Raw genomic sequence first — 21,771 nt, forward strand, 5'->3', positions numbered from 1 at the left:
GTGCCCTCAACATTTTGTTGCATGTTTCTGAACACCGAGCATGCGTATCTGTCTCCTAGGTTCAATTTTGAAATAAAGCCCCTACAGAGCCCCGCAGCCCCTGAGGAGATGCAACAGGTCTCATACCCCCAGCAGGACATGCTGGTGTAAGCCGCGAGTGGACTAGCAGGCGTGAGTGAAGCCACATAACGTATTCCCAAACACTGCCATGCAGAACTGAAGGGAAGCCCCCGCTGAGACCCACTGGGATGGCATCCACCCTTTCTTATATATTACAAGATGAGACCTACCAGGCTTGCTGGGCGCCGGTACGGGCATGGCTGGCTCTGTCGCCCTCGCTCCTCGGGTGCTGGCACGCACTCCCTTCTTCAGCAACGTCTGGGACTCTTTAAAGACCTAAGTGGGTCTCCAGAGAGTCACCTGACCCCTGGACCCCTGCCACATTCTTGAGCTCTTCCATAACCTTCTTAAAACATGGGGGAGGGGTGAAGGGAGCATCTCTGTCTTAATTTTAGCAGGAGCAAGCAGTGGGGAGAGGAGCTGGGTACAGCTGCTTTCCCAGCAGAGCAAGAGTAAAGGATACAGCTTCTAGAGTCACATCCCTCCCCCCCCAAGGCATGGGAGTCCTGTCACCCATAAAATCAGGGTCTCTACTATGAATAAACATTTTGAGATACAGGGGTGAGGAGTTTCTGCTCAAAGGAGCTTACAATCTAGCCGAATATAGATGAAGGATCTCTAGAAGGAAAACCTCCTCAGCACTGCCAGCTCCTCCCTCCTGCTTCTTGGATACTGCCAGGTCCCTTTGCATGGTATTACCACCTCTCTGCCATTCTTCTGTACATCATTTATGCAGTACTGTTATCGGGAAGGGCTTCTCGTTAGGCATTATCAATCATTTAAGGACATAGTGCAGACGGGGCAGTAGCCCTGCAAAGTGCTTAAACTGCAGCTAAGATTTCTTAGGCTGTATATTTAGAATAGGTTTTGCACCTGTTCCCATAAGTTAAAGAATCTCCCATTGGGCACCCCAGAATGAGCGGATGGAATAGGGAGGTAGCCTCTGTACCTGGGATGCTCATAGGGAGGGAATTGTTGCCCCCTTACTCCTGAGATGTACAGGCAGTTTTGAAATTTGGGGGTTCCAAGGGATGGGGGGGCAGCACAGTATTGATCATCTGTGGAGTGGCTCTGCCACCTGGTGGCCTTTTGTGATACTACAACTAGAAGAGCGATTATAGAAAGGGATATGGCAGATAAAGACCCGAATGGTCCATCCAGTCTGCCCAACCTAATTCAATTTAATTTTTTTTTTCATCTTATTAGCTATTCCTGGGCAAAAATCCAATAGCCATGAAACCTAATTTGCAGTGTTTACCTATCACTTGTTTGGCCACTAACAGGGGATGTTGAGGATGTGAGTTAAGGGTGTGTTTTTTCTTTGATTTGCTACAAAGGGCAGCATTGAATATTACCATAGCACTGATTCTTATCGAAATACCATCCTCCTGTGGCCACTATGGAATAAAAAACAGCTAGCTTACTGAGTGGGTTTTTTAAAAAAATCCTATTATTTGTAGAGCGCTACCAGACGTACAAAGTGCTGTACAGAATCACAAAGGAGACAGTCCCTGCTTGAAAGAGCTTACAATCCTATGGCAGTGCTTGTCAACCTTTTGTGGCCGTGATGCCAAGATAGCTTTCAAAAAAAAGGTTGTGCCCCCTTCCGCCTGGAGGGGCAGAATAAAAATGCATCTAGGGAGAGCCTATCCAGGCCATGCCACTAGTTTTCATTTCTATAGTGCTCCTTGATGTACACACACCAAGCTTATAGTCTAATCAAACCGACAAACAGGACAAGTAGGGGAACAGGGAGGTTCTCAGGCATGGGCGGGTTTTGTTGTTCCCGCTTTTAAAAGGTGGCATTTTCAAGTTTCAAGTTTATTACAAATTTGATATCATGTATTTCAAGGTGGTTGTACAATTAAAAATTAGGGTACTACAAATAGCATATCAAAACAATTAACAACATACAAAACATCTGGACAATTTATAAAAAGACTAAACAAACAGGTAGAAAAGGGAAAAGGGAGAACTACAATGTAATGTTAAGGAAAGAGAAGATGTCGGGAGCCAGTAAAGAAGGCGTTTTTTTCAGTTCCAATCTTCCCCTGAAGCAGCGATTTCTGCATTGTGAAACAAGACCTGTTGGGATGTTTATTGCAGTGTCCATGGAAAGCTAAGTATGGCATGATTAAAGTGCTTTTGTAAAAAAAAAAAAAAAAAAAGGTTGGAAGATTTATTGCATTTGTGAAGACTTTCACATTTCATGAGGACACTGGCTGGCAGATTGGATCAGAGTTGACTTTTCTGTCTCTCATACTTTTCTCCCTCTGATTCAATTTTAAAAATAGACATGATCCTAAAGTGTTTACAGCGTTCCCAGTGGATGTGAGATGTTATTTCATTGCATCTTTCTACATGGAAAATTATTGCCCTCAGCACCTTGCAGCCATCTGTGAATAGGGTAACTGTTCCTAGCAGTTACATTTCTGGTTTTCCATTTTCCCACGCCTGTATTTGCTGCGTATCTCCCGTAATCTACTGTCCTGGGCTGCAACTCTCCAATTTCTTAACCTTTGGTTTCAGTTCCCTTTTCCTTAAATGTGTCCAGTTTTGATTGATTTACATTTCCCACTCTGTTTCCACATTAACCACTTGGGTTTTTTCCCATGCTGGCGGGAATGATGTTGAAACTCTGCCCAGGTAGAGGATAAATGATTCAGCCGGTATACTAGATATTTGCCACAGGAGGGCAGCACTGAGCATCACTGCAGTTAAATATACTGATTCCTGAAGCAATGGCGTCCTCCAGTGACTGGAATAGCGTCTGCAAACTACCAGCTTCTTGCTCCAAAAACAGGCCCACCTTCCACTAGGCTACCACTTACCCAGTGACTTTTGGGTTGACTTTTCTCCCCTTTATTCTTTTCTCTCTCTGATTCGATTTTAAAAATAGATAAAAGACATTTATTTACTGAAAGGATTTGAACCCTCAGCCCTTTGCTCCAAAAAGCATGAATACTTTCCACTAGGCCACCGACTTTTACATTACAGTACATTATATTACATTGATGTCTTCTATCACATCAATACCTTCTAGGCGGTTTACAAGAAATCAGCCTGGGCATTCCCAGGGAGATTACAAGGTTTATAGCTATAGTATGCATCGGGATCTGGGAATGTTCAATATGGTTTGGTTAGATCATTTGACAAATTTCTTGAATAGTATGGTTTTCGGTTCTTTCCTGAATGTTTTGTAGTTGGGCGTCGAGTTGACTTTTCTCTCCCTTATACCTTTCTCTCTGATTCGATTTAAAAAATAGATAAAAGACACTTATTTACTGAAAGCATTTGAACCCTCAGCTCCTTGCTCCAAAAGCATGAACACTTTCCACTGTGACTAGGCCACCACTTACTCAGTGACTTTTGTGTTGACTTTTCTCCCCCATATACCTTTCTCTCTTATTCGATTTTAAAAATAGATAAAAGACATTTACTTAAAGAAAGGATTTGAACCCTCAGTCCCTTGCTCCAAAAACAGGACCACCTTCCACTAGGCCACCACTTACACAGCAACTTTTAGATTGACTTTTCTCTCCTTTATACCTTTTTCTCTCTGATTTCATTTTAAAAATAAATAAAAGACATTTATTTACTGAAAGGATTTGAACCCTGAGCCTCTTGCTCCAAAAACAGGACCACCTTCCACTAGGCCACCACTTACCCAGTGACTGTTGTGTTGATTATTTTCCCTCTTATACCTCTCCTTCCCCGATTTGATTTTTTACAAATAAATATCTATTAATTGTGAGGATTTGAACCCCCCTGATTTGGTGTCCAAATAAATAAAAAAACATTGTACGAGGATTCAGTTAAAGAATTTGAACCCACCATCCCTTATTCCAAAAGCAGACAAAGCCCGTTAGACCACCACTAACCCAACAATCTCTGGCTTGAATTTTCTCCCCCTTATACCGCCCCCCGATTTGATTTTCCAAATAAATAAAAACATTTATTTACTGCAAAGATTTGAACCCATAATCTCTTGTTTTTCAACCAGACACATAGTCCGCTGGGTCGCCACTGCTGCTTGAATTTTCTTCCCCTTATATCTCTCATTCCCTGATTTGATTTTCCAGATAAACATAGACATCTATTTGGTGAAAAGATATGAGCTCACAGCCCCTTATTTAAAAAAATCAAGAACAGGTGCTCTGGGGTTTTTATCTCCCTCTCAGAGCAGAGACTTCTTTCTGTAGGGTTTCCCCCCCCCACCCCGTCCTGAGTAGGGTTACCTATGGCTCCAGAAAAAGGAGGATGGATTGAGACATCCGGGTTTTACTTCCATTGCTTTCAACTGAGATGTCTATTTATCCTCCTTACTTCTACTGCTTTCAATGGATGTAAAACCCGGATGTCTCAATCCGTCCTCTTTTTTTCTGGAGCCATATGGTAACCCTAGGACTGAGGGAGTAGGTGCTAGGGATATGTGTGAGGGAGACTATGTTAACCTCCCCAGGATTGACCACGGTGTTGATGTCCCAAGAAACATTAATTGATGTAAATTATTTAGTCAAGAAAGTCTATTTAGATGGGAAATACGTATCAACAGAAATTATGAAAGGTTGGTCAATGTTGAGACTTCCTTGTAATTTTTTTGAAATCTTGGGAGTGGTCGCGTTGCGGGAAACCAACTCTGAGGGATTACAACCCTGATGAAACCCGAGCAGGGTGAAACATGTCGGTGACAGGATCCCTTAGAATGGACCACCTAAGCTAAGCTAAGTATTAGCTTTATATTTATAAAAAGTTTTATCTATGCACGGATGCACTTTTTGAAAATCATCAATATAAAAAATTTAAAAAATAGTTGGATTGACTCGGTGAGGAATTAATGTATAAATCCAACCACTATGATATGCATTTGAGTGGCTGGTGGCATTTCTGAGGGTCTGTTAAAAGATACTATATATAAATAAGAACAGTTGGGAAAATTACAAGGAGGTCTCAACATTGACCAAGAAACATTAAGCCATTTGCCCTCCACCCCCCCAACAGGGGTGGCTCAGGGATAGGATTACCAGACTTTTGGATTTCCCCGGACATGTCTGGGGATCTGGATGGCTTTTCAAAACCTGGCACTTTGGGTTTTGGAAAAGCTGTCGGGCAGGAAGTCCTCGCATGCGTGGCCGCCATGCAATAAAGTCATGGGCATGTGTGCGTGATGTCATCACGTAGCGTTTGTGCCGATTTCCTCCCTTCTCAAGAGCAGGCAGTGGGGGTGGGGCTAGGGGGTCCAGATTTTCCAAAAGGGCCCTAGCCTTAATGGCCCTGCATCTCCCCTTCACAGGTGGGCAGCATCCTCCACCCCGGGAATGTTAGCAAAATAGTGGAAATGGATTATATCAACCCGCCTAGGACTTGCAGGCGAGGAGACGCTGCTTCCTCATTAAAACATGGGCAGAGCTGTCAAGGTACCCTGCTCAAAGAGGGAAATTTGGCCAGATCAAGTCCTGAACCTCTAGCTTCGATTCTCCCTGCTTTGCAACTCCTGATTTTACCCATCACCATCAGTGCTGCGGCTCCCATAATGCACCAGGGAGGGGCTGTTAAAAATCCAGGACTGGCTTCATCTCTGGCTGTGGGATCCAGGTAAAGGGAAAGTTTTTAAAACACCTTCAGCAGCATTAAGAAAGAAACCAGCATGAGGAGGAATTAAAGCATGTACTATTTCATCCATGACATCAATATACTATTTTAATGCTTTATTCCTATGTATTAAAAAGTCCCCGGGCAATGCCTAGGGCAGGGCTAGGCAATTCTGGTCCTCAAGAACCACAGGAAGGTCAGGTTTTCAGGATATCCACAATAAATACGCATGAGATAGATGTGTATCTCAAGGATACATATTCATTGTGGATATCCTGAAAACATGACCCGCCTGTGGCTCTCAAGGACCGGAATTGACTACCCATGGCCTACGCTAGGGGATGCCAAATGTTGAAGGCTCCAAAGACCCGGACCAAACAGGAGCCTTCTCCTGCTTAATGTGGGGTTGCCCATCCCCTGCTCTCCAGTCTCCAGGGGTTTCTGAGCTGCAAGGCAAGATTGCTCCTACCATCCTGTCGCTAAGGGCCCAGATCTCAAAGCCCAGAGCTGCCAAGATACTCCGCTTCCAACTGGATCCAGATTCACAGGACAGGGTCAATCCAGTCCTGGGGTTTACCCCATCGCATTCCCTAAGAAACACAAGACCCAGCATGCACTAGAATAGATCAACCCTTTTCTGCAAAGCAAGATTCAGTGGGCAACCTGTTCCCAAATCCTACATCTGCCCCTTTCACAGTAACGCTGAGTTTCCATTGCCCGTCTTGCTGTGCAGTCTCTCTCCTGCTGCGGTCCTGATCTGTGATTCTGCACTGGAATGAGCGTGGTGGGTTTTTTTCTAAACACTCCTGTCTTCCCCAGATTTACCAAAGGAGGAGAGCTGCCAAGTAAGTAACCTTTCCACGAAGATGTTTTTTGACAGGCCCTGGATTTCTGCCAACCTCACCCTGGTGCATTATGGGACCTGCAGCACTGATTTCAATGGATAGAATGATGGACTACAAATCCCACAGTGCTTTGGGATGCAAGTTTAAAACCAGGACTGGCCAAACCGTCTCCCTCCTGGAATGGGTAACTTGGCAGCTCTGCGTCAAATAACTGGACACATCAGTGGATAAACCTTAAACAAAACATTTCTAGGGCTCTTAAAAAAAACAATTTATTGTTTGCTGGTAAATCACTCTAAGTGTGCTGTGGATGGCACATGGATTCGATGCTCCTTTATGGAGACCCCTGGCAGGTTACTGCCTTACCTAGTATGTCCGGTGGCTCATATGCCCAGGGAGCCTTGTGACCTTCCCACACAGGTCCAGGGTGCTCTGTCCACTTTTATTTGCTCACACCATGCGAGTCCAGCCACAGCCACAGCCACAGGCACACACCGTATCCTGCTACAATCCACCATTTCTCGAGAAAGGGTGCTGGAGTACACAGAAGGAGGAAAGCTCTTTACTGATCCCTTCCCAGAGCTGCTACCCCCGTCCTCAGTGGTGATCCCATAGTGAGTAGCACTGGGTATGGTGGTGGCTGTATTAGACAGAAGCCACTCTGAGGAAGACCCGCTCACCGGACTATGTGTTATTTCGGGCTTGAAATAAACTGTAAACTCTCTTTGGGATAAGCTAGGAGACTGGCTTTGTGTGAGGGCCTGTGGAATAGCAGAGGTGAGGAGACATCTAGATGATGAAGCTAAACCTTTCCCCCTCAATCACAGGCTGCTGATTCCTCCTTCTGTTCTGAAATTCACACCAGTGTATCAGTTCTGCTGGATAGCCCCTGGCTATCTAGAGGGGGTTTGACTATCCAGAACATAGAGTTTATTCCTTCACGAGCCGGTAGGTGTGATATTGTGTGCCACGCTCACTGGTGGAGACCTCAAAGACATAAGCCACACACAGCAAAAGCTCTTCTGTATCTCGATTTGTGACCACCTGTTGAGAGAGGAGAGACGTGTTTACCCTGTACTTGAGAGAAGGAGCATATTGAAAGGCCTCTAGAGGAAGGGGAGGGCTGGTTAAGGGAGTTAGCATGGAGGGTGAAGACTAAGTGTTAGACAGGAAGGGTGGAGAGTAGGAAGGTTGGAGGGTATAGAGTGAGTAACAAAAAGGATGGAGATCATGACAGAGAAGAAGGATGGAGGGTGGAGAGCAGGTGTCAGAGAGAAAGGATAGAGGGCATAGAATGGGTGTCAGAGAAGAAAGATGAAGGGTGGAGAGGGGTTGAAGGTGGAGACAGGTGATGGAGAAGGATAGAGGGCGGAGGTGGGTGAAAGAGAAAAAGGATGGAGGGTGAGTAAAAGAGAAAGGATGAGGGTAGAGGACGGATGTTAGAGATGAAGAATGGCATTTGTAGTGTGAAAAGGAGAGTGGCATGACAGAGAGGAAGGATGGCGGGTGGAGAGGGAAGTGTCATAGAGGAGGGGTGGAGAGTGGGTACCTGCAAGATAGTGAAGTTTTCCAGCACACTATTCATCATGTATTTCTCCGGCAGCTGCTTCAGCTTGTGAATGAAATTGATGAGGTATTCGCACATGGGGGAGCGAAGCATACGGTACATGAAGCGTCCATTCTCAAACCTGGCGTACTCCGTCTATAAGAGAGACACAGCAGAGTAGGAGGACTGGGATTCCTAGAGTAGAAGGGGGAACTGGTTGGAAAGAGGGAGTGAGGAAAGGGGAAATGGAGCGATAGCAGCAGCCACATTCCTGGTGGAGGAGGGAAGATGAGTTCTCTGGCTGATTGCCTCCCAGTTATTAAGTAAGCAATCTCACCCCCACCCTTTCTCCTAGGTATCGGAGCCTTTGGGAAGCCGCATGGCCCAGGTGCTTTCTCACCTCCACCTTCTCTACTACTTGCTTTCCGAATGAGCAGACTTTAGAGGAGCAGGTTATGGTCATATTCTCGGGACCCTCATACTGGCTGGTCACCCCATAGAAGACCCCAGGCTCGTCTGGAACCCCTGTGTTCAAGTCGGCCTATTTTAACAGAGAGAGCATGTGAAAAATAACTTCTCATCTACTTTGTCCCTCTGACAGCAGCAACTCCCGAGAATGTGACCCCAGTAGATAATTACTACAGCCATCTGTGCAAGAAGAGAGCAGAAATGGAAAAACAGACAAGGATGTGATGGCGGAACTCACCCAGAACTTGACAAGGAAGAATGCACCAACGGGCCCCCTCTCGTAGAGGTCCTTCAGCCCCCCCTTTTTTTCAGGGAACTTGTCATAGATCTGTCGGACGTCCACGGACTCTAGCACTGTGCCGCTGTACGTGGGACTGCCCTGGCTGATGTGGACAAAGAGGTGTCGATTGTACTAGGGTAGGAGAAAAGAGCAAATGAGTAGGGGGGATAGGAAGGAGAGAGCAGGGGTCACAAGACAAGTGACTACAGAAAGGGCACTGTGTTACTCAGTAAGATAGTGGAAGGAACAGAGGTCACTCACTGCAGTGGATGGAAGGAGAGGGGGGTTGTCTGCTCACTACTGGACAGAGGGGGCAAGGGGGGTCACACACTGCAGTGGACAGAGAGGGCAAAGAGGTCACTCATTGCACCAGACAAAGGGGGAAATGAGTCACTCACTACACCAGACAGAGGGTCAAGGGGTCACTCACTGCGTCAGTTTCTCCCTGCTGCTCCATGAATGCAGAAAACTCAAGCAACTGCAGCTTGGCTGTGCCAATAGACCATCCTTGCCACGTGGGGCCATTGGACACAGGAGAGAGGCTGGCGGGAGTGGTATTGTAGCCTGCAGGCAAAACGCACCCATACTGATCAGCATTCACCACCCCAGAGTTTTCACCAACCCACTGACTTCCAGTATACCCAGTGTGGGATGCCCTCCCCCCACCCCACCCCCAGGAACCCTGCGGAATCCAGAGCTCAACCCATGGAGAGAAGAGAAGGCAGTGTCCACAGCATACCTGGAACAGCAGGAGAGGTTACAGGAGGCTGCATGGGGTAGGGCGCCTGAGTGAATGGCTTCATGCTGCAGGAGAAGAAAACCAAGAAAGAACCGTCAGCGGGGATCCAGCACTTCCCCTGTCAGCGCCAAGAAGACATCATCACTAGTCAACGGAGAGCATGAAAAGCGTGGCATAGCTGGGAGGGGATAAATTATTGCAGTCCTTCCCTCCACTGTCATGTCCCTCTGTTTGGCCATTTTGAACTTTGGGAAGTGATGGCGAAGTCTTCTTAGGGGAAGCTCCTTGACACAGCACGAAGCGAAAGGTGAATTCATGTCAGAGCCTCGAGTAGATTATATGAGATGAGTAAAAATCTCTCGCTACGTTCTATTTATGCATCTAAAGTTATTGTGAAATGCTGGATTATGATTATTACTTAAGACTGATGAGGAGGCCTGGCTACGTTGACCTCACATCTAAGTTGACGTCTTCAAGTGTAGCCGCTGAGATCTTTGTTCAGGTTTTTGAACTGATTTATGAATCGCCCGAAAATTTTAAGAGGTGAGCGATTTGAGGTAAAGCTTTTATAAGGGCCATGTCTCTACATATTGCACAAATCCCCCTTTTTTCATTAGAATTGTAAACCGCCTAGAAGGTTTTAACCAATTGAGTGGGACGGTAAATCCTGAAAAAACTTGGAACTCACAATCAGGCAAGAGAGGGGGGGGTGTACTTACTCCTGGGTGAGAGGGGGCTGCACGACACCTCCATGCCAAAAGGGATAGAATTCCATTGACTGCAATAAAAATTGGTGGATTAGTTTGGTGTTTAAGTGCGCCAGGAACTGTGGGGAGGGTAATTTTTTTTTCAATTGAAAAGCTTTTATTAAACACTCCAAACAGTACAGAACAATTGCACATGAAAGGCAAAAACAAAAATACATAGAGCTGAATACCACACTCCAAAAGAGCACATAGAATTAAAATCAACAGCATAGACATGTGCAAGTCCTTCAAACTAATAAAACAATCTAGAATACCCCCCAAAGCACTGCCAATATCCCCCCTCCCACCCCCCAGGGACAAAGCACAATACCCACAACTCTCTATATGGTTGAGAGATAATCAATTCCAAACAGATACCAAAGATTGAAAAGGAATATGGGTATGTGATCCCCCCAAGCATCGCCCATCTATTCCAACCCCCAGACAAACTCAAAGCCCCTGACCACCCCTACCATAGATCCCCACAGAAGCCCGAAAATTGCGCCACACATGAGCATAACCATGTAGTTTACCATGCCGTAAGGCCGTTAAATGATAAAGATTCTGCCAAGTAAGCAAACGTTGCTCCACCAGGCCCCACGTGGGAGAGAGCGCCTGATTCCACAAAGAGGCAATGGCCAATCGAGCAGCAGTGAATGTCAACTTACAGAACAAAGAGTCACCCCCAGCCAGATCCAATTGATGCCAAAACAACAAGGCGTGTCGCCAATCGGCCGGTATATGGACATCTAAGATCCGGGACACCCGATCAAAGACCTCAGTCCAGAAGCCACACACCTGCCCACACTGCCACCACATATGAAAATAGGTACCCACTTCCCCACAGCCCCTCCAACACAGAACACTCGCACCTCCCCGCCAACGAGCCACAACCTGAGGGGTATAGTACCACCGAAAGAGAACCTTGTAACCATTCTCAATCAGCAAAGCAGAAATCCCCGCCAAGGAGATCTCTGACCATATGTCACCCCAAGTATCCCAGGGAATAACCGAACCCAGGCCCTCATGTAGGGAAGGGAGGCCCCCCTATCATTAAGGCACCTATATATTGCAGAGAGAGCTCCCTTCCGAAGCACAGGACCCAATAGCAGCTCAAAGGGCATCTTACCACCCCTCAAGTCACCCAGGAGACCCGAGGTCCTAATATAAAGCAAAACCTGTAAGTAGGGGAACAGATCCCGCATACCGAACCCAAACTTACCCCTGAGTTCTGTAAAGGGTCTAACACCTCCCTGGACCGGGTCCCACAACTGTCCCACACACACCAAACCCCGTGCCTCCCAGTCTGCAAACACTCCCCCATCCCTTCCCGGTGGAAAGTCAGGGTTGTGTCTCAACGGAGTATACCAGGAATGCCGCCTACTCCCCAATAAACAAGCTCGGGTCTGATTCCATACCCTCAAGGAAGTCACTACTGAGGATACCCCCCCTACCAGTCGCGCCCTACCAGGTACCCACAGCCTATGTAACAAAGGCACCCCATCACTTAAATTTTGCTCAATTTCCACCCACAGTTTCGGCGTCTGCGCCTGTCATTCTAAGAGGGCGCGCAACTGAGCTGCCTGATAATATTTCACCACATCTGGGACCCCCAGCCCTCCATCCCCTCTCCCCATACATAGGACCTTCCTACTCACCCTCGGCCGCCTACCAGCCCAAATAAAATTAAAGATTTGTCTTTGAACTCCCTCTAGCGTTTTTCTACCCACCCAAAGAGGCAATACTTGGAATAAAAACAACAAACGGGGCAAAATCATCATCTTCACAATGGCCACCCGGCCCAACCAAGAGAAATACAGATCTTTCCAATTAAGCAAATCTTGGCGAATACGACGAAAGAGCGGGGGAAAGTTAAGGTCATATAAATCCACACCCGGCGGTCCAAAATAAACGCCGAGATATCGCAAAGAGCGCTGAACCCACCGAAACGGATATCGAGCTCGGAAATGGGACACCCGGTCCTCAGGCAAGTTAATGTTGAGGAGCTCTGATTTACTAACATTGACCCGAAAACCCGACACCCCACCATAAATGTCCAACTCCCTCAATATAGCTGGCAGGGAGGTCGCAGGTTCTTCCACCGTGAACAGAATATCATCCGCAAACAAGGCCAACTTAAAGTCCCCTCCCGGCACCATAACCCCCTTAATATCCTGATTCATCCTCACTCGCTGCGCCAGGGGTTCTACCGTCAAAGCAAAAAGGAGCGGGAAGAGCGGGCACCCCTGACGTGTGCCCCTTGCCAGAGAGAAAGTCTCCGAATAACCACCTTTCACCTTAATGCAGCTCAAAGGGCCACTGTACAAGACCCGAATCCAGTCCCGCATGCGTGGGCCCAACCCCACTGATTCTAGGACCCGAAATAAAAAGGGCCAAGCTACCCTATCGAATGCCTTCTCAGCATCGATAGATAAAAACACCGTTTCTCGCCCCCCCCCCCCCTCGCCCTATCATATAAGTTATAGACCCTACGAGTATTATCACCTACCTGTCTGCCTACCACAAAGCCCGACTGATCTGGATGGATCAGCCGAGGGATCCAACTCATCAATCGGTCCGCCAAAATTCACGTGAAGATCTTAGTATCAACCCCCAGCAAGGATATCGGCCTGTAGGAAGCACATTGGAGGGGATCCTTCCCCTCCTTAGCTAACACCGTCACTCCCGCCAAGCGCATAAAGTAAGGGAGGGTACTATTCCCTTGCAACGAGTTAAGAAACCGCAATAAAGGAGGCAGTAGCAGATCTTGAAAACGTTTGTAGTACCGGACAGTAAAACCGTCCAACCCAGGTGATTTACCAAGCTTCATAGAACGCAACGCGCTACGAGCCTCTAGCAATGTAAGAGGGCGGTCCAACCGCGCCCCATCAGCCTGTGTAATCTGGGGCAACTCTGATGAATTTAAGTAAGCGTGGGGAGGGTAATTAATAGGCATGAGGGCCACACAGCCATGGGGTGATGGGGATGGGAGCATAGCGTTACAAGTCTAAACTCACACGTGACCCTCTTCATTGCAAGGCCCAGTGCATTTGCTCTCTAAAGGGATGAGGGAAGTAAACAGGAAGTGGCAGGCACGGTCTATGACTTACCCCAGTGGTAGGAGGAAACGGGGGTTTGGTGAGGTTGGATATTCCCAGTTTGTTCTGGATACCCGTGGCAGAGGGTATGGACGACATGCTCTGGAGAACTGTGTCTTTAACAGCCTGGTCCTGAAAGACAGAGAGAGCAAACGTTACACTGATGGGTCCAGTGGCTGAGACGTCTGGGATCTAAGCCCCTGCATCTCCGACCCAGACTCGGAAGCCTCGGAGAAAAATACACAAGGGCCTGCAGTCAGAGCATTGAAGAAGGATGGGCAGCCCAAAAATGTTCATTTCATTCCATTCCCCATGTCGTTGGCAGCACAGTTTATTTTCTCTTGTTTTGGGTAATCTTCAGTTTCTTTTCAGGGGTCACATTGTTAACAGAGCACACGATCAGTGAGTGACGGTGCACCAGCATCGCTGTGTCTGCCAGGTTTTTCTATAATTCCTTTGTGGCCTGGCTTTGCCTCAAACACGTTCCTGTGCCAGGGACATGTTGAAACATGTGGGCAGCTCCTCCCTGAGCCCAGACAGTGTGGGTGGACAATAGCTGAGTAGGGACAGCAGGTGCAGAAGGACCCCAAGAGCTACCGACCTTCAGCTTGGATTGAATCTCCCGTGACTTCCTGCGAGCCAAAACCTGAATGTGACTGGACACCTTGGGGGAGGGGGGGAGGGGACACAGAGAGAGGAAAAGAATTATTCAAGACAGCAGGTATCACAAAGGTCACGGCCTTTCTTGTCCCCTTGCATGCTCACGTCACATTACTGCCCCCTCCCCATCCACCCCTCCGACTCTGAGGGTCTCTCACGGTGATTCAGGGCTCCAGACCAAGGAGCTAAAGCTGTCAACATGGCTGAGGGGGTTAGAGAGTTAGGCCCAGAAAAACAGAGTAGGTAGCAGAGGTGAAGTGAGGGGGAGATAGTGGGGGTGAGAGAAAAGAGGATGCCTTGTTGGACTTTTTTTCAGTAGCCAAGTTTCAAGTTTATTTAAGCTTGATATACCGCTTTTATTACCAAAGCAGTGTACACTGTACAAAATTTATAGTAAAAGAAAAATTTTTAAAAAATATAAGTAACATGGGTAAAAGACAACAAATAACTGGTAATACATGCTACAAAAGGGAAAAGAATGGGATACATTTCATGAAAATAAAAGGGGGGGTAGGAAAATCCAGTGTAAATCTGGGGCTACTCTGTGTTATACAACTGGTCAAACATTAAGGGATGAAGGTGTGGGTGTTTGGAGGGAAGGCTGCTGGAGGGTCCTTCCTGCCCCAGGCAAGCACCGGAGTCTGGCGGTGTGCAGATGCTGACAGCTTTCTTCAGTAGAAGTTTGGAGCTCCTTGGGATGAAGTAAGCTGGTATTACAGAGAGAGAGATAGACATCAGGGCCTGGGACTTTCCAAGACTAATGCAGATTAATGTACATTGCAGCGTTCCCTCCCTCCCCCCCCCCCCCTTTGCCATGAGGCCCCATGACCCCACTGCCTTTGTTTGAAAGTTCCCCAGTAATGTTATCTCCTCACGGCCATGGTAGAGAGACTCACTGAGAGGAAGACCCAGGAATGGTGCCCTGACTCTGCAAGCCAAATTGGATGAGGCAAAGGAACCCGAGGCAACTCCAGTCCTTGCTCTTATACCTGTTTTCTTGTGCGTGTCTTCCCTGTCCGGAGCTTAATGTACCGTGCTATCAGCTCATTGCGGCCTGAAAAGAGAAGGAGGTTTCAGACAGAGGGAAAGGGATGGAGAAAAACCTGAAAGGCATCAATCACCCTAAATTCATTACGTATATTAATAAAAGTGATCCAAATTACTAATTTTGTCAGAATTATTTATATATATCAATGTACGCTAAAATTATTTTTAAAAATTCCAGTTGCATATTGTTTCTAGGGAACATGATATAGAAACATGATGTCAGATAAAGGCCAAATGGCCGATCCAATTTACCCAACCGCAGTAACCATTATCTCTTCCTCTCTCTAAGAGATCCCATGTGTCTATCCCAGGCTTTCTTGAATTCAGACACAGTCTCTGTCTCCACCACCTCTTCTGGGAGACTGTTCCACACATCTAAACATAGAAGATGACGGCAGAAAAGGGCTACAGCCCATCAAGTCTGCCCACTCTGCTTACCACCCTTTCTGTAAAAAAGTATTTTCTTAGATTACTCCGGTGCCTATCACCTCTAAACTTCATCCTATGCCCTCTCATTCCAGAGCTTCCTTTCAAATGAAAGATACTTGGCTCATGCGCATTTACACCATGTAGGTATTTAAACGTCTCTATCACATTTCCCCGTCTCCCGCCTTTCCTTCAAAGTATACAGATTGAGATCTTTTAAGTCTGTCCTCATACGCCTTATGATGAAGACCACACACCATTTGAGTAGCCTTCCTCTGGACTGACTCCATCCTTTTTATATCTTTTTGAAGGTGCAGCCTCCAGAACTGTACAAAATATTCTAAATGAGGTCTCACCAGTCTTATACAGGGGCATCAATAACTTAAATGAGAAACCAAGGTGGCAAGGGAGCCCCTTCTGGTGATACAGACAGGTCGTGACCTGTTTGGGCCGCCGCGGGAGCGGACTGCTGGGCGGGATGGACCTGTGGTCTGACCTGGCAGAGGCACTGCTTATGTTCTTATGTTCTTATTACCAAGGGGCCTCACCAAGTCTAAATCTGGCACTGTCCTCTACACCAGTCATATCCTTGATTCACTGTTGAATGCTTAATTTACTCTTCTGAATGTTATTTTTGTAACCTGTTCTGAGCTTCCGGGAGGATGGAATAGAAATAGAAATAAACAAATAAATACACTTCAATGGCATCACATCTTAAAACTCTCTTTCCACATCATTTACCTGCATAAACTTCAAAGGTTTCACCCTCTTAATATGTCTCTCTCACGTCATTCATTCCCACAGACTTCAATGGTATATCACCTCTTAAAAATCCTATCTCCGCATCATTCATCTCCTTAGACTTCAATAACTCCATAGCCTCTTAAATAACTCTTAGAAACAGAAACATGATGGCAGATAAAGGCCAAATGGCCCATCTAGTCTGCCCATCCCCAGTAACCATTATCTCTTTCTCTCTCCAAGAGATCCCACGTGCCTATCCCAGGCCCTCTTGAATTCAGACACAGTCTCTGTCTCCACCACCTCTTCCAGGAGACTGGTGGAGACAGAGACTGCGTCTGAATGACCTGGAAACGGGGACAAAATGTGAAGTTATAAAATTTGCGGATGACACTAAACTCTGTAGAAGGGTCAGAACTACGGAAGAGTGTGAGGCCCTACAAAGAGACCTAAGCAAACTGGAGGAGTGGGCAAATAAATGGCAGATGAAATTCAATGTAGGGAAATGCAAGGTCATGCATATAGGGAGAAAGAACCCGATGTTCAGCTACCAAATGGGGGGATTAGTATTAGAGGGAAGTAACCTTGAAAGAGATTTGGGTGTACTGGTGGATACAACAATGAAGTCAACGGCGCAATGCGCAGCAGCCGCGAAGAAGGCGAACATAATGTTGGGTATTATTAAAAATGGTATTACGACCAGAACGAAAGAAGTCATCCTGCCGTTGTATCGGGCAATGGTGCGCCCGCACCTGGAGTACTGTGTTCAGTATTGGTCACCGCATCTTAAGAAGGATATGGCAATACTTGAGAGGGTCCAGAGGAGAGCGACACGAATGATTAAGGGCATGGAAAACCTTTCATACACTGAAAGATTGGAGAAGCTGGAGCTCTTCTCCCTGGAAAAGCGGAGACTCAGAGGAGACATGATAGAGACCTACAAGATCATGAAGGGCATAGAGAAAGTGGAGAGAGACAGATTCTTCAAACTTTCAAAACATAAAAGAACAAGAGGGCATTCGGAAAAATTAGAAGGGGATAGATTCAAAACAAATGCTAGGAAGTTTTTCTTTACTCAGCGGGTGGTGGACACCTGGAATGCGCTTCCAGAGGATGTAATAGGGCAGAGTACGGTACTGGGGTTTAAGAAAGGATTGGACAATTTCCTGTTGGAAAAGGGGATAGAGGGGTATAGATAGAGGATTATTACGCAGGTTCTGGACCTGTTGGGCCGCCGCGTGAGCGGACTGCTGGGCACGATGGACCTCAGGTCTGACCCGGCAGAGGCATTGCTTATGTGCTTATGTACCACATCATTCACCTCTGTTAACAGTGGTAGTATCAACCTGTCTCTTCTACATGCCATGGATTTCAGAAAGGGTCCCTGCCTTCGGAATGCCATACTTCAGGACTTCTTCGAGGGAACATCTTACTTCTCCTTCCGGAAACTATTGAAACCTACGGTATTCTTTTTCATCTTCACTATGGATCCATCCAATCCAAAATCCGTTAACGAACGTCTCTAGCTAAATATTGTATCTGGCACTGGCCTTTCTTGGATGATAAAATTGAGACGTCTGTTCTGTTGATTGGTCTGAAATGAAGCTTTAGACCTAGGAACTGTTTAAACTAGAGTTTACTTTAGTTTAATATTTAATCTTTCTCATTTTCCTGATATTAATAAATTTATATTGTTAGTTTAACTATTCTGTTTTTCCTTATAATGTGACCATAATACTTATTTTCTTGGATCTTTGGGTTTTGTTTGCCTGTCTTCAATGTTCTATACTTTCTTTTCCTTTCCTTTTAATTATATATCTCCTTAATATTAGTGATGTCGTCTTTCGTTTGCTTTAATTAGATTGTGAGCTTGTTTGGGACAGAGAGAGTAGCTTAATACGTATGTTCAAGTGGTAGATCCAATCCAATCCAAAGGTCTCAGGTTGATTTCATTTGATTTACCACTTAGGAAATGAATCATAACACTGGAGTACAAATCAATAATATAAAAGTCTGAACACAAAGGGCTCATAATTGAAACAGAAATATATCTAAAAAAATCAGCACTTGGACGACCTAAAGGGCAGTTGAAATGGGTTTTTAGACTTTTTAGGCCTCTGAATCCCATTGTGTGCCCAGAGCTGAGAGGGGCGTTTTTGGAGGAGTGGTTAGGGTGGGATGTGGGCCGACCTTAGTCATCCTGCAGGGATAATCGAAAGTTTTATGAGGCTGCCTGGACGGAACTTATACGTTGTGATTTAGGCGATCTGAAAGCAGGTCTAAGTGCCTAGAAGTGACCAGATAACCACTGCAGGGACAAAATATAGCCCTCCAAACACCCCCCACCCAGTGATCACTGCCCCCCCCCCTAAAAATCAGAACAAAAATGTACATACTTGCCTCCAGAACATCAGCATCTGGCACAGGAAAGCCTAGTAGAGCTGCACAAAGGTGACTTAAGCCACTTTAACCACTGCATTCATGGTGAAAAAACATGAAGCCACCAAACCCCCCCCCCCCCTCAAACCCTACTGTACTATCACAGAGGTCGACATCAAAAAGAATCCTTAACAGAATCCAACTAAACCTGCCATCCACAAAATACCTCTACTATAAACGAATTTTCCACTCTATGCTAACTTATCTGGGTGTAAAAACCTGGAATGACCTACCAGAAACCATCAGGAAAGAAACAATCTACACTACTTTCAGAAAAAAACTGAAGACTCACCTCTTTGACAATTAACTGTCTTCAGTTCTATTTAGCACCCCCTACTTCTACGTCCCTCCTCGTTTTTCTCCATGCCCCCTTCCTCTTTGATCTGTCGCCTTGAGCCTGTATAGGTATGCGCAACTCACAAATGGAAGATTAGATTAGATAGGTGGCACTTGCAGGCATAAGGGCTATTGGGGTGGTAGACAGGTTGGTATAGTAGGTTTGGGGGTCTCTCCATGACCTGCAAGGGAGTTGTGGTGAGATGTTTATGTGGCACCCTTTTTGTGAAGTTCACAGCAGTGCCCTGTTGCCATGTCTGGTTGGCCAGTCCATCACTTTGGTGGCCCCTTCTGGGCGTTTGGGACTTGGACAAATTTTTGGTTGTGAATGTGGTATAAAGATAGATGACTTGGCGGCAAACAGCTGAACATATAAGCAGACGATTTTCGGGAAAAAAAATCTGACGTATTTTTGGGACTTTGGATGCTGCCGACTTTGGGCAACTAGCGCCCTAGGCCCAAAACGGACTTAAGACGTTTGTTTTGACTATGCCCCTCCACCTGTCCAAAAGGCTCCAACATCAAGAGAAAGTCAAAGAAAAAGCTAAAAGCATCACTGGACTCCAGACCCCAGCAGATAAAGGATGCATCTACAAAAGATTCTTGGACAAAACCCTCTCTTTCCAAGCAGGCAAATGGAATGACTGCTTGACCACCCTCATCTCTCTTGCCCCAACCTACCTATCCTTCAGGAATCTCTCAAATCATACCTCTTTGATAAATTCCTCTAACTCCCGCCCTCCCAACCAAACTACTAATCTCAACCTCGCCCCCCTCACTACCCTTCCCCCCCTCTTCCACGGCTACTGTTCGCACCCCCCCCTCCGTGCAACAGTTATCGGATCATTTTGTAATCGGCCACTGGTTTATACCATACACTTGATAACTAATTCTCTGTACCTTCATTGCATAATTACAGCTCTTATCTCCTGTATACTACTCTTAATTGTTTTACTGATACTCTGTAACTTCGCTGTATATGTACAGTCTCTTCTCCTGTAAACCGCTCTGAACTGTTTTGTGGTATTGCGGTATACAAAAATAAAGTTATTATTATTATTATTATAATCCCATCTAAGCCTGCAGAGATGGCAAAATAATGACAACTCTGGTTAAATGTAAAGGTCCCACATGAAAAGTTTCCCAAAAAATATATGTCTTTAACAACATTTTAAAAGATGGTAAGGATGGTTCCATTCGTTAAAAAAAAAAAATAAAAAGGGAAGCTGATTCCAGATCATAGGAGCGCAAAACACAGGGGAAACAAATCCACAGAAAACAGAATAATAAAAACAAGTGGAATTGTCCAATAAGAAAAGGTGCAACAAATAAAGATGTCTCTCAACTCATCTGGACAATCAGGTTATCCTTTATTCTTCCAAAAATACTCGACCCGACATGTACATGTTTCAGCCCTACGGCCTGCGTCAGGAGTCTATAAGTAATGTATAAAATCATATAAACACGTATAGAGACATATAAACACTGTAATGATAAGATATATGGTAATAAAAATATTAAACACAATCGAAATGTTAAAGATATTAAAAATATTGAAAAAACAGCAAAATGCATATAAAAGTTTCTTAAACTAATGTAGAACACCATATACTTTAATAAAACGATACATAAATGCAAATATATAATAACTAATATCGTATAAATTTATCATATAAATATCATATAAATTTAAAATCAAACGTAATTTAGATATCACAACCAAGCACTCTGAATATTTTGTATATTATTAATAGAAATCAATATATTATTAAAAGAGAGAGATTATATATCTCTCTCTTTTAATAATATATTGATTTCTATTAATAATATACAAAATATTCAGAGTGCTTGGTTGTGATATCTAAATTACGTTTGATTTTAAATTTATATGATATTTTTGTTGATATGGTTGATTTTAAATTTATATGATATTTATATGATAAATTTATACGATATTAGTTATTATATATTTGCATTTATGTATCGTTTTATTAAAGTATATGGTGTTCTACATTAGTTTAAGAAACTTTTATATGCATTTTGCTGTTTTTTCAATATTTTTAATATCTTTAACATTTCGATTGTGTTTAATATTTTTATTACCATATATCTTATCATTACAGTGTTTATATGTCTCTATACGTGTTTATATGATTTTATACATTACTTATAGACTCCTGACGCAGGCCGTAGGGCCGAAACATGTACATGTCGGGTCGAGTATTTTTGGAAGAATAAAGGATAACCTGATTGTCCAGATGAGTTGAGAGACATCTTTATTTGTTGCACCTTTTCTTATTGGACAATTCCACTTGTTTTTATTATCCAGATCATAGGACCCACATTAAACATGGAATTTCAAAAAGTAATCAGGGAGACTTGACAAGGGGATAGAACTACCAACGGATCGAAGAGTAGGCGAAGAAAGATAAAAACCTTAACAGAAAAAGAGGAGAACCAAAATCAAGACCTTAGAATAAAAAAACATAAAACATGAAGGCAGATAAAGACCATCAAGTTTATCAAGTTTATTAACAGAATTTGATTTATCGCCTATTGAAATCACTAAGCAATGTACATTACAATATATAATAAGGTAAAAGAGTTTCACAAATTAACAATAAACATTTGACTAAAACAAACAAGTAGTTGGGATGGAAAAATTAAAAGTTACATATTTCGTTTAAA

General features: G+C 44.8%; 2 protein-coding genes across 11 annotated transcripts in view; both read right to left on the minus strand.

The window, feature by feature from the left end:
- The window catches only part of MYBPC2 (myosin binding protein C2), a 63,354-nt gene extending 62,962 nt beyond the window's left edge, over positions 1 to 392 (minus strand). The window contains exon 1 of the mRNA XM_033961612.1: positions 291 to 392. Within this exon, the coding sequence (XP_033817503.1) occupies positions 291 to 318 (28 nt within the window). The 5' untranslated portion in view covers positions 319 to 392. The remainder of the gene's footprint in view (positions 1 to 290) is intronic.
- Positions 393 to 6,807: 6,415 nt separating this feature from the next.
- Positions 6,808 to 21,771, minus strand: part of TEAD2 (TEA domain transcription factor 2) — a 30,560-nt gene continuing 15,596 nt past the window's right edge. For 8 of the 10 annotated variants that reach the window (XM_033961757.1, XM_033961753.1, XM_033961756.1 and 5 more), the window contains 10 exons: positions 15,084 to 15,148; positions 14,036 to 14,098; positions 13,447 to 13,566; positions 10,310 to 10,368; positions 9,591 to 9,655; positions 9,282 to 9,415; positions 8,810 to 8,983; positions 8,504 to 8,644; positions 8,107 to 8,259; positions 6,808 to 7,601 (listed from right to left, as the gene is read on the minus strand). In XM_033961757.1, coding sequence (XP_033817648.1) covers positions 7,488 to 7,601; positions 8,107 to 8,259; positions 8,504 to 8,644; positions 8,810 to 8,983; positions 9,282 to 9,415; positions 9,591 to 9,655; positions 10,310 to 10,368; positions 13,447 to 13,566; positions 14,036 to 14,098; positions 15,084 to 15,148 — 1,088 coding nt within the window. In that variant the 3' untranslated portion in view covers positions 6,808 to 7,487. The remainder of the gene's footprint in view (positions 7,602 to 8,106; positions 8,260 to 8,503; positions 8,645 to 8,809; positions 8,984 to 9,281; positions 9,416 to 9,590; positions 9,656 to 10,309; positions 10,369 to 13,446; positions 13,567 to 14,035; positions 14,099 to 15,083; positions 15,149 to 21,771) is intronic. The other 2 variants (XM_033961760.1, XM_033961759.1) reach the window with 2 other exon arrangements.

The sequence above is a fragment of the Geotrypetes seraphini genome, chromosome 10 (assembly GCF_902459505.1).
Source record: "Geotrypetes seraphini chromosome 10, aGeoSer1.1, whole genome shotgun sequence".
NCBI classification, from domain to species: Eukaryota; Metazoa; Chordata; class Amphibia; order Gymnophiona; family Dermophiidae; genus Geotrypetes; species Geotrypetes seraphini.